Source organism: Scyliorhinus torazame, chromosome 9 (genome assembly GCF_047496885.1).
Source record: "Scyliorhinus torazame isolate Kashiwa2021f chromosome 9, sScyTor2.1, whole genome shotgun sequence".
In the NCBI taxonomy this organism is placed as follows: Eukaryota; Metazoa; Chordata; class Chondrichthyes; order Carcharhiniformes; family Scyliorhinidae; genus Scyliorhinus; species Scyliorhinus torazame.
The window spans coordinates 40110938-40126549 of record NC_092715.1 but is presented as its reverse complement, the minus strand read 5'-3'; the positions used below and the strand labels follow the sequence as shown (position 1 = coordinate 40126549).

The window sequence follows — 15612 nt, the reverse complement described above, 5'->3', positions numbered from 1 at the left end:
TTCCTGATTTCAGGAAATCTCCTCATAACATACAAATTGAAAACATCATTTTGGCAGCTGGTTTCCCTTTGGGACTTGGGCAGCTCAGCATTTACGAACAGTGATGCCTTAACAATGGTCAGCACCTCCAGGTCCCTCAGCCCCGGGTTCAATTCTGGCCTTGGGTGAGTCCAAAGGCGTGCAGGTTAGGTGGATTAACTATGCTAAATTGCCCCTTAGTGTCCAGGGATGTGCAGGTTAGGTTATGGGGATAGGGCAGGGTAAATGGAGGAGTGGACCAGGGTAGGGTGCTCTTTCGGAGGGCCGGTGCAGATCCGATGGGCCGAATGGCCACCTTCTGCACAGTAGGGATTCAATGAATGCCCATTCTGCTAGCTTGTCTCAATCCTTTACCTCCCAAGATTGGTATCACAGCAAATTTTGAAAGTATACTCCGCATTCCAATCTGCAAGTCTTAATGAACCTTGGGGGCTAAATAATCTCTTTTTACCATGTTGTTGGAAGACACCGACCAATTAACGAGGAGGATTTTGGAAAACTCTATATATAGAATAACAATTTAATTAACTTGGAGAGCCAGAGGAGTATAATATTTGTAAGAAAAGTCAAATCATTCTGGCAAAGAAGTATGAAATTTGGTATGAAAGTGTCAATAACACATTTACCTTCACCTTCAAATGAGATAACGACAGTGGGAGGGATGGTGTGAGAGAGAATGAGAGGTGGGGAGGAGCAAATTGTAGTTAAATACTGGCTTATCAGCCAGTTTGATTTTTACAGAGAAGTAGTGCTTCCCTCGCCGTCCGTTTGCAGCTACAGTACGTGACTGGAATAGGAAGCGATCCTGAGGGACTGAGCAGTGATTGAAGGCGTGGGCTTTGCTGTGAACGGGCTTGGCGGTGCGATGGGATTCCCGGGCTCCGTTCCACTGATCCTGCTGCTCAGCGCCTGCTGTGTCCTGGCGGCCGCCCAGCTGCCCCTTGTCATCAATACCTGGCCTTACCATGACGCTGTGCAGCGAGGTAAGTGCAAGCAAACTTTGCAAACTAGTCCCATTTCTGTGCATGTTTGCACTGGTACAGTCAGAGTTATTGCAAGCTTCTGCATTATTTGCTCATTTTAAAAATGAACATTTTAGTCCAGGTATTTCATCGAATTTACAGTGCAGAAGGAGGCCATTCGGCCCATCAAGTCTGCACCGGCTCTTGGAAAGAGCACCCTACCCAAGGTCAACACCACCACCCTATCCCCATAACCCAGTAACCCCAACCAACACTAAGGGCAATTTTGGACACTAAGGGCAATTTATCACGGCCAATCCACCTAACCTGCACATCTTTGGACTGTGGGAGGAAACCGGAGCACCCGGAGGAAACCCACGCACACACGGGAGGATGTGCAGACTCCGCACAGACAGTGACCCAAGCTGGAATCGAACCTGGGACCCTGGAGCTGTGAAGCAATTGTGCTATCCACAAGGCTACCGTGCTGCCCATTTCGGGAGTTAACTTTAAAAAAAAATTCCATTTAAGGGGCAATTTTGCGTGGCCAATTACCTACCCTGCACATCTTTGAGTTGTGGGGGTGAGACCCATGGGAAGAATGTACAACCTCCACACGGACAGTGACCCAGGGCCGGAATCGAACCCGCATCCTTGGTGCCGTGCTAACCACTGCGCCACCGTGCCATCGGGGAGTTAAATTTTGACCACGGTTAAGAATTGCGGTGAGCATGACACTAGACAAACATGAGGTTGGGGTGAAGTGCCAACAGTTACATTAAGCGTATCATTTACTACCTTTAAATCTGTTGCTGGTTGGTAGCATTGGGGGTGGGTGTAAGTTATTATGGCTGATTGATTATTCCCACACCTTACCCTTAGGGTGATCAACTCTCGGTGGCAAATTTTTAGGGTGACTCTGGCAATGGCATGAACCTGTCAGGGGATGGGGGGAGTGTCAGGTTCCCAGAGAGAAGATCGAAGAGGAGTGCGTCCCAGTGTCAAACGCCCCAGGACAACCAGCTCAAAGGTGGGATTATCCCGTCAAATCAGGCACTGTTGATCGCCCTACATGTACTTCTGTAAACTTGAACTTGTCCACAACTCTGTTTCAATATCCTAATTCACACCAGGCCCCGTCCATTGCTCAGCTCTGTGGTCAATGACCACCATCGGCACTGGAACCAACAATGCCTCCGTTATAAAATTCTCATCCATGCATAGCCTCGCCTGACTTATTTCTGTAACCTTCTCCATCTCTATAAACCAATGAAACAACTGGAATTTACATAGCACTTTTAAACTTAAAGAAAACACCTGTGTGCTTCCCAAAAATAATTGGGTACTCTGAATTTAAAAAATATTTGAATTTTATCCAAACTACATTACATTAGCCCAAGCTTTTTACGATGCTTTAATTGCACCTTTGGCTCCAAAACTGTCTTTCAAACCAGGATTTATTTTAAAAACATTACTAACCTAAACTTTTAAGCCTTACTGCACCAAATAGCTGCAATAGAATATATGTAAAATTCCGACATTCATCACACAACCAAGAGGTAATATATGTGTCTGATTATTTCTGATAAGAGGGTGTGTCGTGTTACTTCCGAATGATTGATTTCCTTTTCGGCTCATGTCCCAAAAGACCTAACTGATATATCTTTAGAATTCTGAAAGTTCACATACCTTTTCGTAACTTCTTCGTGACTGCTGATGCCTGAAGCAAGTTACTTAAAACAAATAACTAAACGTACAAGAGATACACAAACATTAACTAATACAGCTGCAATACGTATAAAATCAACATATAAAGATGATTGAGACATACAGCACAGGAACAGGCCCTTCAGCCCTTCAAGCCTGCGCTGACCATGCTACCCATGTAACCTTAAACTTTCTACACTTCCAGAGTCCATATCCCTCTGTTTATGTATTTGTCATGATGCCTCTTAAATGTCACTATCGTACCTGCTTCCACCACCTCCTCTGGCAGCGAGTTCCAGATATCCACTGTCCTCTGTGTAAAAAAAAAAAAACCCTCCCTCGCACATCACCTATAAATTTTGCCCCTCGCACCTTAAACCTATGTGCCCTAGCAATTAACTCTTCCACCCAGGGAATAAGCTTCTGACTATCCACTCTGGTCCATGCCCCTCATATTTTTGTCGACTTCTATCAGGTCGCCCCTTAACCTCCGTCGTTCCAGTGAGAAGAAACCGAGTTTATCCAACCTCTCCTCATAGCTAATGCCCTCCAAACCAGAAGACTCCTCCTGGTACTGTCTGTGCAGAGTCTTCACATTCTCCCCGTGTCTGCGTGGGTTTCCACCGGGTGCTCCGGTTTCCTTCCACAAGTCCCGAAAGACGTGCTTGTTAGGTGAATTGGACATTCTGAATTCTTCCACTGTGTACTCGAACAGGCGCCAGAGAGTGATGACTAGGGGATTTTCACAGTAACTTCATTGCAGTGTTAATGTAAGCCTATTTGTGACTAATAAAGATTATTACAAATCTCTTCTATACCCTTTCCAAAGCCTCCACATCCTTCTGAAAGTGTGGCGACCAGAATTGAACACTATATTCCAAGTGTGGTCTAACTTAAGGGGCGTCATTCTCCGACCCCCCGCCGGGTCGGAGAATGGCCGTTGGCCGCTGTGAATCCCATCCCCGCCCCCGCTGAAGTCTCCGGTACCGGAGATTGGGCAGGGGCGGGAATCGGGCCGCGCCGGTTGGCGGGACCCCCCGCTCAATTCTCCGGCCCGGATGGGCCGAAGTCCTGCCCAGAAATTGCCTGTCCCACCGGCGTAAATTAAACCTGGTATTTACCGGCGGGACCAGGCGGCGTGGGCGGGCTCCGGGGTCCTGGGGGGGGCGTGGGGCGATCTGACCCCGGAGGGTGCCCCCACGGTGGCCTGGCCCGCGATCGGGGCCCACCGATCTGCGGGCGGGCCTGTGCCGTGGAGGCACTCTTTCCCTTCCGCCTCCGCCACGGCCTCCACCATGGCGGAGGCGGAAGTGACTCTCCCCACTGCGCATGTGCGGGAAACTGTCAGCGGCCGCTGATGCTCCCGCGCATGCGCCGGGAAACTGTCAGCATCCGCTGACGCTCCCGCGCATACGCCGCATTTCCGCGCCAGCTGGCGGGGCTACAAACGCCATTTCCGCCAGCTGGCGGGGCGGAAATCCCTCCGGCGACGGCCTAGCCCCTCAATGTTGGGGCTCGGCCCCCAAAGATGCGGAGCATTCCGCACCTTTGGGGCTGCACGATGCCCGTCTGATTGGCGCCGATTTGGGCGCCTGTCGGCGGACATCGCGCCGTTGGGGGAGAATTTTGCCCCTGGTTCTATACAGCTGCAGCATGACTTGCCAATTTTTTATACTCAATGCCCCGGCCAATGAAGGCAAGCATGCTGTATGCCTTCTTGTCTACCTTCTCCACCTATGTTGCCACTTTCAGTGGCCATGGCCCTGCACACCCAGATTCCTATGCCTGTCAATAAACTGCAGAATGTGGTGAACACAGCCCAACACATCACTCAAGCTTGCCACCCCCACATTGATTCTGTATACACCTCTCGTTGCCTCAGGAAGGCAGACAGCATTATCAAAGACCCCTCCCACCCAGGCATTGCCTTCTTACAGATCCTTCCATCAGGCAGAAGCTACAGAAGTCTGAAGACCTGCACATCCAGACAAAGGAACAGCTTCTTCCTCACAGCTACAAGACTCCTCAACAACTCTCCCTTGGACTGATCTTTTCCCTGTAAGAACACTATTCACAATGCCCTATGCTGCTCTTGCTCATGTATTTGCTATGTTTGGCCCCATGTTCCGCACTGTAACCAATCCCTGTTTGTCGATGCACCATTTGTCAATGTTCTCTGTTGATTATTCTTTTTGTCTACTATGTACGTACTGTGTACGTTCCCTCGGCCACAGAAAAATACTTTTCACTGTATTTCGGTACATGTGAGAATAAATCAAATCAAATCAAAATCAGAAATTGGGACGAGAAATTGATCTTAACTTTTGCTGCCGGAATAAAATGTATCTTTTAATTATGCATAAACCAGTTCTAACCTCTCTTCCCTGTGAAAGTTGCTTTTTGTAATTTTCGTTTTGTTGTCATCTCAATTGAGAGATAAATGTAAGAAGCATTTATTATAAAGTTACTCACAGCACAGAAGGAGACCAGCCAGCTCTCCATTGAGCAATCCAGTTAGTACAATTCCAGCTCCGTCTATCTCCATAGCACTGAAAGTTTCTTTTTGTTTTATCTAATTTAGCATGGGACACTCTTCAGTCTGGGGGTTCAGCATTGGACGCCGTGGAGAAAGGTTGCAGTCAGTGTGAGGTTGATCAGTGCCGTGGCACTGTGGGGTATGGAGGAAACCCAGATGAACACGGAGAGACGACACTGGATGCTATGATTATGAACGGGTAATTCACTACTGCAGCACACTGGGAATTTGAACTACTTATAATGTTACTTTGTGAACCAATTGTGCAATGAATTGCACTTGTGATGGGCGGTGTACGATTACTGCTTTTTGTATGGAGTGAAGAGCTCCTCCTGAGATACCAGGGGCAGATACAGGCTGCCTGTTGCAGATCTTAGTGCTGTATTCCATGGCATTGGATTTATGGCCGTAATCACACTTGCAGTCAACCCTCATCTTCCACTTATAGAGCAGGTTGGCAAGGTGCCCATTGTAGGCTCAGTTGAGTGCTGTCCACTGCCATCGAGGGAGGCTGAAGCCTCTACAAGTGAACTCATCGCTGACGCTACAACAATGGAATATGCCTTCCCTCTCTAGATCTCAAAATTAGCTCTGACACTCTCCCTCATGGATATGGTTTTGAACTAAATCTTAATTTAATTGAAACTTTCTATGAATGTTGCATGTTTCTTCACTTCATTCATGAGATGTGAGCATTTCTGGCAAGGTCACCTTTATTGCCATAGCCGATTGCCCTTGATAGTTGTGAAGCAATATAGCCCCTGTGGTGTAGATACACACACACACCACTGTCATGGAGGGAGTTCCAAGGTTTTTGACCCACAGACGATAAAGAAATGGTGATATATTTGCAAATCCCACACTGCGTGTGACTTGGGAACTTGCAGGTGGCTATGTTCTCCTTTCCTTCAGGCTCAAGAGGTCAAGGGTTTGCAAGATCCTGTCACCAAGGCAACTTAGCGAGTTTCTGCAGTGATTCTGATATATAGTGCACATTGGAGCCACAGTGCGCAGGGGATTAAGGTAATGAATGGGGTGCCTATCGTTGGGCTGCTTTGTCCTGGATGGTGCCAACCTTCTTCAGTGTTGTTGGAACTGCACTCATCCAGGCAAGTGGATAATATTGCATCACATTCCTGACTTGTGCCTTGTAGATGGTGGACAGGCTTTGGGACCGAGTTAGGAGACATCTTGCTCACTTATAATTCACAGTCTCTGACCTGCCCTGGTATCCACAGTATTTATATGGCTGGACCAGTTCAGATTCTGGTTGTGTGATTTGTACGCTCAATTCCAAGTTGTGGCATGATTTAAAAATTATGGTTTTCGGATGGCTGGTGCGTGATGCAGAACAATGCCAACAGTGTGGGTTCAATTCCTGTACCGGCTGAGCTTACCATGAAGGCCCCACCTTATCCCTTGCCTGAGGTCTGATGACCCTCCGGTTAAACCACCACCGTCAATTCACTCTCTCTCAAAGGGCAGAGCAGCCTATGGTGCTTTGGGACTGTGGTAGCTTTCACTTGTATGGTTTCAAAAAAATATATTTTTATTCCCCTCCTTTTTCACATTTTGTCCCAAATTTATATCCAACAATAAACAACAATCAGTAACGAATGCAATGTCAATCCCCACATCAATAACAACGATCCCATCCTCCCACCAAACCCCAAACATTAGCCCACATGTTAACATAAACAAATGACAAAAAGGAATCAGGAATCACCCATAGTCATCATTAACACATACAGTCCCCCTCCCCCCCCCCCCCTCCCCAAATGTTCGATGTAATCCAATTCTCGAAAGTGCATAATGAACAACGCCCATGAATTGTAGAACTCCTCCATCCTTCCCGCAGTTCAAATTTGACTTTCTCAAGAGTCAACAATTCCAACAGGTCCCCCTGCCACGCCAGGGCACAGGGTGGAGAGGTTGATCTCCATCCCAACAAGATCCGCTTTTGGGCGATTAACAAGGCAAAGGCTACACCATCTGCCTCCGCACCCGTTTCCAACCCCGGCTGGTCCGACACCCCGAATATGGCCTCCCGAGGGCCTGGGTGCTGTTTCACATGCACCACTTTAGAGATTACCCTAAAAACCTCCTTCCAGTAGTCCTCCAGCTTTGGACCAGACCAAAACGTATGAACGTGGTTAGCACCCCCCCCCCTCCCCTGCAACGTTCACACATTTCTTCTACCTCCTCAAAAAGCCTGCTCATTCTCGCCCTTGTAAGTGTGCTATATTTACCACCTTCAGCTGTATTAGCCCCAACTTCACACACGTGCTGGAAGTGTTTACCCTCCGGAGCACGTCATGCCAGTAGCCTTCCTCCATACCCTCTCCCAACTCTTCCTCCCACTTTGCCTTGATCGCTTCCAGCGGTGCCTTCTCCTCTTCCAAAAATAGCCCCGTAAACCGCCGATACTACCCCCTTCTCCAATCCCCATGTCGTCAGCACCTCCTCCAGCAATGTGGAAGCTGGTTCTACTAATCAGCTCTGTATCTCCTTTCTGGCATTTCAATGCATGTATCTAAATATTTCCCACTGTTCCAGCCCATACTTCGTTCCCACCTCGTTCAATGCTGCAAACCGACCTCCAAGAAACAAATCTTTTTTAGTGTCCGAATTCCTTTCTCCTCCCAACTCCGAAAATTTCTATCACACTTCCCTGGCTCAAATCTATGGTTCCCCCGAATCGGCATTTCCCTTGACCCTGCCCCCAACCCAAAGTGCTGGCGGAACTGACTCCAAATTCTCAATGAAGCTATTACTACCGGACTCCCTGAGTATTTCCCCAGGGCTGTCGGGAGTGGCGCTGTTGCTAGCGCCTTCAATCCCGACCCCCTACACAAACTCTCCTTCATTCTGACCCACTGGGAATCCACCCCTCTGACCCAGCTCCGCACCTTCTCCACATTCGCCACCCAGTAATAATACATCAGGTTCGGAAGACCCAAACCCTCTGCCTGCCTTCCTCTCTGTAGTAGGAACCTTTCTAATTCTGGCACCTTCCCTCCCCATATGAACGAGGTAATCATCCCTTCAATCTCTCTACAAAATGCCTTTGGCAGGAAAATTGGCAGACATTGGAAAATAAACCGGAATCGCGGCAACACATTCATTTTAACCGCCTGTACCCGACCCACCAGTGACAGAGGGAGACCATCCCACCTTGCCAGATCAGCTTTCATCCTTCCCACCAAACTAGAAATGTTGTACCTATGGAGCCCCTCTCAATCCCGAGCAACCTGCATACCCAGGTATCTAAAGTGAGTCCCCGCCCTACGGAATGGAAGCCTCCCACCCCTGCCCCCACCCCCGGCCGAGACACCACAGAATATTCACTCTTGTCTAGATTTAATTTGTTCCCCGAGAAGGACCCAAACACCTGAAGCAGCTCCAGTATTCCCCCTATTTATACACTCGGTTCCGACACGTATAATAACAAGTCATCGGCATATAAGGACACCCTATGCTCTATCCCCCCACCGCACTATCCCTTTCCATACCCCCGAACGTCTTAACGCGATGGCCATCGCGAGTGCAAACAGCAGGGGGGACATAGGACATCCCTGCCTAGTCCCACTGTGGAGAGGGAAGTATTCCGAGCTGATGTTATTTGTGCCACTTTTATGGTTTTAACGTAAATTTAGCAGACATGAACATTAAAACAAGACTGGGAATATAGGGGAGTGAAAAGTTATACACGTTTTTAATAGATGGCATTGAGGTTTGTTACTATTGCTATTTTTAACTGTTCAGCAACACCATTGAGGTTGGAGGAGTTGGGCAAATTCGAAGAATTAAAAGTGCGATCAGCGTTGCTCGAGCAGTGATGGAACACAGCAGTCACTCTCTGTTAGTGGGGGAGTCAGGTAAGCATTGGTCCCTGTTGTTCTTTGATGGAGGAGAAAAAGCTTTAATTTTATTTGCTAGTCAGATTAGTAAGTTCGCGGATGACACCAAGGTTGGTGGAGTGGCAGATAGTGTTGAGGATTGTCAGAGGATACAGCAGGACATAGATAGGTTGGAGACTTGGGCAGAGAAATGGTAAATGGAGTTTAACCCAGACAAATGTGAGGTAGTGCATTTTGGTCGGTCTAACATAGAGGGGAAATATACCATAAATGGCAAAACAGATCATTGAAAGTGGCAACACAAGTGGACAAGGTAGTCAAGAAAGCATACGGAATGCTTGCCTTCATTAGACGGGGCATCGAGTATAAAAACTGGCAAGTCATGCTCCAGTTGTATAGAACCTTGGTAAGGCCGCACTTGGAATATTGCACACAATTCTGGTCGCCACACTACCAGAAGATTTTGGAAGCTTGGAGAGGGTGCAGAGGAGGTTTACCAGGATGTTGCCTGGTCTGAAGGGTGTTAGCTATGCAGAGAGACTGAATAGACTCAGACTATTTTCATTAGAACAACGATGGTTGAAGGGGGACCTGATAGTGGTCTACAAGATTATGAGGGGCATGGACAGAGTGGATGGGCAGGGACTCTTTCCCAGGGTGGAGGGGTCTGTCACTAGGGTGGATAGATTTAAGGTCCGTGGGGCAAAGTTTAGAGGAGATGTGCGAGGCAGGTGTTTTACACAGAAGGTAGTGAGTGCCTGGAACGCATTGCCAGGGGAGGTTGTGGAAGCAGACACATTAACGCCGTTCAAAAGTCATCTCGAAAAATACATGGATAGGATGGGTATAGAGGGATACGGCACAAGGAAGTGCTGAGGGTTTTTGCCAAGGGTGGTAGCTAGACCGGTGCAGGCTTGGAGGGCCGAAGGGCCTGTTCCTGTGCTCTATTGTTCTTTGTTCTTCTTTGTTTTCTTTCATGAGCTGAAGATGCTTCAAAATACACCGCTGATGTGGGAAATGTGCACAGAAAGTCCACAAACAGAAATATGATAATAGCCAGATAGTCGGATTATAGGATTGATTTGAGGGATCAATATTGGATAGAATGAACTTTCCTTATCTCAAAAATAGTGCCTTTTATATCCTTTTGAGAGCAGACATTCCGTCAGTATTTACCTCTCGTATTACGCTGGAGTGTCAGCTTAGATTTTGTGCTCCGGCCTTGAACCCATAGTTGAGCTTGCTGGTCACTCAGCCATGTCTTAACACTGTGAGAAGCAATTAATAAAAGTTGATTGTTTAAAATATGATAAATTCAAGACTCAAAAATTACACATTCGAAATATATTTACCAAAATCGATGGATAGACTAGTCCAAGTCAAAAAAACAGCTGCAAGTTTTTATTGGAGTGCGTTTTAAAGTTAGGGATATAATTACTTGATTTTCAAGTTGTCAGGTAGTTTACCTCTCTGTGTTTCCAGAGTTGGCCTGTGCACTCTTCAAATGGATATACACGCATTGTTAATTTAAAACTAGTCCCCGTACTATCAACAGTATTGGAAGGCAGAATGACCTTTGCATTGGGTCTAACGACTTGGAAATTATTCTGGTCATCATTAAAATGGTGAACCATGAATAAATTATGATCAATCATATCATTGCGCCACAGTATATATATATATATATATATATATATAAAACGGATCATTAAAATGGAAGAAGAGTAAACCAGGCTTTTCCAAAATGTTATGAAAGATGTTAGTAATTAAATTAGAAGCAGATCTTTATCTAATTCAGTGAGATAAACGGGTAGTTGACACAAGCTTTAATGAATCCATGGAAACGCTGTTGTGTCTTCGATGATGCCAGAGAAATACAATATAATACTGGGTGTGGTGCACTTAATTTTTTTTCCTTCACTGAAAATTGCTGTCAAACCTGTTGAAGGTCTTTCTGCACACTTTTTTCACACAATTTGGAAATCATAGAATCATAGAATTTACAGTGCAGAATGAGGCCATTCGGCCCATCGAGTCTGCACCGGCCCCTGGAAAGAGCACCCTACCTAAACCCATACCTCCACCCTAACCCAGTAACCCCACATAACCATTTTGGACACTAAGGGCAATTTAGCATGGCCAATCCACCTAACCAGCACATCTTTGGACTGTGTGAGGAAACCGGAGCACCTGGAGGAAACCCACGCAGACACGGGGAGAAAGTGCAGACTCCGCACAGATAGTGATCCAAGCCGGGAATCAAACCTGGTACCTTGGAGCTGTGAAGCAACTTTGCTAACCCCTTGTAGCGCACAAAGACTCCGAGAGACGAATAGAGTGAAGTCGATGAGGCTTTATTAAGCGTGTCTGTTCCCCCGCAGCTCGGTAGTAGACTGGCCTGCGGGGGAGGACTCCGGCTTCTTATACTCCGCCTTCAGGGCGGAGCTAGAGGTCAACGGCCAACCAGGACCCGGGATCTGTCAGCCAATGACATTAGGGCTTCCAGTCCCACATGACCCCTAATACATACTACCACATTCACCCCTTGTCAAAAATGAACCTGGCGGGGTGATGCTTCGCATGGTGGTAAGGGTTTACAGGGCTGGTCCTGGGAGGAAAACATTCATATGGCAATACAGTATGTACAATTTTGTCCTGTTTCAACTATTTACAGAAGGTATCGGGAGAAAAAGCAAAATGTTCTTGTGAAAAGTCCATATATTGATTTAGATCGACGCCACGAGTCGGTCAGGCGGTCTGGTCGTCCGTGTCGATCGCCTCGGCCCCGGTGGTGGTGGTGGTGTTTGTTCCGGTGTTGTCGTCTCCGGGAGCCTTACGGTTTCAGCTTGGGCTTTATTCTTGGTCGGGCCTGGGGGGAGGGGGACCGATCCTCCTGGGAAGGGGGCGGTCGCGGGGTGTGGTGGTGGCAGGAAGGGGGGGGGTTGGGTGAATGGTGTCGGGGGTGTGTGTGTGTTGCCGGCGGGCGCCAGATCTCGCAGGGAGACCGTGTCCTGCCGGACGTCGGGGTACTCCACGTAAGCGTACTGCGGGTTCGCGTGGAGGAGGTGAACCCTTTCGACCAACGGGTCCGCCTTGTGTGCCCGCACATGCTTTCGGAGCAAGATGGGTCCTGGGGCCGCCAGCCAGGTCGGCAGCGACGTTCCAGAGGAGGACTTCCTAGGGAAGACAAGGAGACGCTCATGAGGCGTTTGATTAGTGCTCGTACACAATAGCGACCGGATGGAGTGGAGAGCGTCCGGAAGGACCTCCTGCCACCGTGAAACTGGGAGGTCCCTGGACCGTAGGGCCAGTAGGACGGTCTTCCAGACCGTGCCGTTCTCCCTCTCTACTTGCCCGTTCCCCCGGGGGTTGTAGCTGGTCGTCCTGCTTGAGGCTATGCCCTTGCTGAGCAGGAACTGGCGCAGCTCGTCACTCATGAAAGAGGACCCCCTGTCGCTGTGGACGTATGCGGGGCAACCGAACAGTGTGAAGATGGTGTTCAGGGCTTTAATGACTGTGGGCCGCGGTCATGTCAGAGCAGGGGATGGCGAATGGGAAGCGAGAGTACTCGTCCACCACATTAAGGAAGTATGTGTTGCGGTCGGTGGAGGGGAGGGGCCCTTTGAAATACAGACTAAGGCGTTCAAAGGGGCGGGAAGCCTTAATCAGGTGCGCACCATCCGGCCTGAAAAAATGCGGTTTGCATTCTGCGCAGATGTGGCAGTTCCTTGTGACTGTACGGACCTCCTCTAAAGAGTATGGGAGGTTGCGGGACTTGATAAAGTGGAAAAACCGAGTGACCCCCGGGTGGCAGAGGTCCTCGTGGAGGGTTTGGAGGCGGTTAATTTGTGCGTTGGCACATGTGCCGTGGGATCGGGCATCGGACGGCTCGTTCAGCTTTCCGGGACGATACAAGATCTTGTAGTTGAAGGTGGAGAGCTCGATCCTCCACCTTAAGATCTTGTCGTTTTTGATTTTGCCCCGCAGTGCATTATCGAACATGAAGGCTACCGACCGTTGGTCGGTGAGGAGAGTGAATCTCCTGCCAGCCAGGTAATGCCTCCAATGTCGCACAGCTTCCACTATGGCTTGAGCTTCCTTTTCCACTGAGGAGTGGCGGATTTCTGAAGCGTGGAGGGTTCGGGAGAAAAAGGCCACGGGTCTGCCCGCTTGGTTAAGGGTGGCCGCTAGTGCTACGTCGGAGGCGTCGCTCTCGACCTCGAAGGGGAGGGACTCATCGATGGCGCGCATCGTGGCCTTTGCGATATCCGCTTTGATGCGGCTGAAGGCCTGGCAAGCCTCTGTCGACAGGGGGAAGGTCGTGGTCTGTATTAGAGGGCGGGCCTTGTCTGCGTACCGGGGGAGCCACTGGGCGTAGTATGAAAAGAACCCCAGGCAGTGTTTCAGGGCTTTTGAGCAGTGCGGGAGGGGAAATTCCATGAGGGCGCGCATACGTTTGGGAATCGGGGCCTATTATTCCATTGCGCACTACGTAGCCCAGGATGGCTAGCCGGTTGGTGCTAAAAACGCACTTGTCCTCGTTGTACGTGAGCTTCAAGGCTTTAGCGGTCTGGAGGAATTTTTGGAGGTTGGCGTCGTGGTCCTGCTGGTCGTGGCCGCAGATGGTTACATTGTCGAGATACGGGAACGTGGCCTGCAACCCGTGTTGATCAACCATTCGGTCCATCTCTCGTTGGAAGACCGAGACCCCGTTTGTGACGCCAAATGGGACCCTTAGGAAATGGTATAATCGCCCGTCTGCCTCGAAGGCTGTGTACTTGCGGTCACTTGGGCGGATGGGGAGCTGATGGTAGGCGGACTTGAGGTCCACGGTGGAGAAGACTTTATATTGGGCAATCCGATTGACCATGTCGGATATGTGGGGGAGAGGGTACGCGTCTAGTTGTGTGTACCTGTTGATGGTCTGGCTATAGTCTATGACCATCCTTTTCTTCTCCCCTGTCTTCACTACTACCACCTGTGCTCTCCAGGGACTATTGCTGGCCTGGATTATGCCTTCCTTTAGTAGCCGCTGGACCTCGGACCGAATGAAGGTCCGGTCCTAGGCGCTGTACCGTCTGCTCCTAGTGGCGACGGGTTTGCAATCCGGGGTGAGGTTCGCAAACAAGGACGGGGGTTGCACCTTGAGGGTTGCGAGGCCGCAGATAGTGAGTGGGGGTATTGGGCCGCCGAATTTGAAGGTAAGGCTCTGTAGATTGCACTGGAAGTCTAATCCCAGTAATGTGGGGACGCAGAGTTGGGGAAGGATGTGTAGCTTGTAGTTTTTGAACTCCCTCCCCTGCACCGTTAGGGTAACTATGCAGAAACCTTTGATCTGTACGGAGTGGGATTCTGCAGCTAGGGAAATCTTTTGTGCGCTGGGATAGGTGGTCAAGGAACAGCATCTTACCGTGTCGGGGTGGATAAAGCTCTCCGTGCTCCCGGAGTCGACTAGGCATGGTGTCTCTTGCCCGTTTATTAGCACCGTTGTCGTCGTCGTCTGGAGTGTCCGGGGCCGAGCTTGGTCGAGCGTTATTGAAGCGAGACGTGGTTGTAGTAGTGGAGCGTCTTCCTCGAACCCCGTGGAGCCGTCGACACTGGGGTCCGTTGTTGCCGCCCAAGATGGCGTCGGGGATGAACAAAATGGCTGCCCCCATACATCGCACATGGCTGGTGGGTCACAAGATGGCGGCGGGGGTGGACAAAATGGCCGCCCCCATGCGTCGTACAGGTCTGGGGTGGTCCAAGGTGGCGGCGCCCTTCCTCCCCTCGTGGTGGCCGGCACCCAAAATGGCAGCGTCTGCGGGTCGCACATGGGGCGCTGGGGAGGTTGGGGAGCGTTAGGAACGCGCAGGGCTCCCTCATCGCTGGGGACAGCGGTGGTCGGGACCCAAATTGGTAGCGCCGGCGGGTCATACGTGGGGCGCGGGGGGGGGTGGTTTGGGGGGCGTTAGAGCCGCGCAGAACTCCCTCTTCTCCGGGGAGAGCGGTGGTTGGGACCCAAAGTGGTAGCGCCGGCGGGTCATACATGGGGCGCGGGGGGGGGGGGTTGGGGAGCGTAAGCGGCGTGCAGGGCTCCCTGTTCTCCCGGGACCGCGGTGGTCGGGACCCAGAGTGGCTGCGCCTGCGGGTCGTACATGGGGCGCTGGGGGGGGGGTTGGGGAGCGTAAGCGGCGTGCAGGGCTCCCTGTTCTCCCGGGACAGCGGCGACCTCGCGGGACCAGCACACAGCCGCGAAATGGCCCTTTTTCCCGCAGCTCTTGCAGATCGCTGCGCGGGCCGGGCAGCGCTGCCGGGGGTGTTTCGCCTGGCCGCAGAAATAGCAGCGGGCGCCCCCGGTGCGACTTGGCGTTTGGACCGCGCAAGCCTGTGGGGTGTCCGGGGGGGGGGGGGGGAGGTGGGTTTGTCGCGACGGGTACGTACAGAGCCCAATGGGCTGCCGCGCGGTCGGGGCCGTAGGCGCGGGTATTACGCGCGGCCACGTCTAGGGAGGCTGCTAGGGCCCGTG

The 15612-nt window shown here is 50.4% G+C and overlaps 1 protein-coding gene across 2 annotated transcripts in view; it reads left to right on the top strand.

Annotated features, from left to right (window-relative positions):
* Positions 1-770: 770 nt before the first annotated feature.
* LOC140429163 (N(4)-(Beta-N-acetylglucosaminyl)-L-asparaginase-like) overlaps positions 771-15612 on the top strand; it is a 68318-nt gene continuing 53476 nt past the window's right edge. The window contains exons 1-3 of one of the 2 annotated variants that reach the window (XM_072515803.1): positions 771-1022; positions 5290-5443; positions 9010-9122. In XM_072515803.1, the coding sequence (XP_072371904.1) occupies positions 905-1022; positions 5290-5443; positions 9010-9122 (385 nt within the window). In that variant the 5' untranslated portion in view covers positions 771-904. The remainder of the gene's footprint in view (positions 1023-5289; positions 5444-9009; positions 9123-15612) is intronic. The other variant, XM_072515804.1, reaches the window with a different exon arrangement.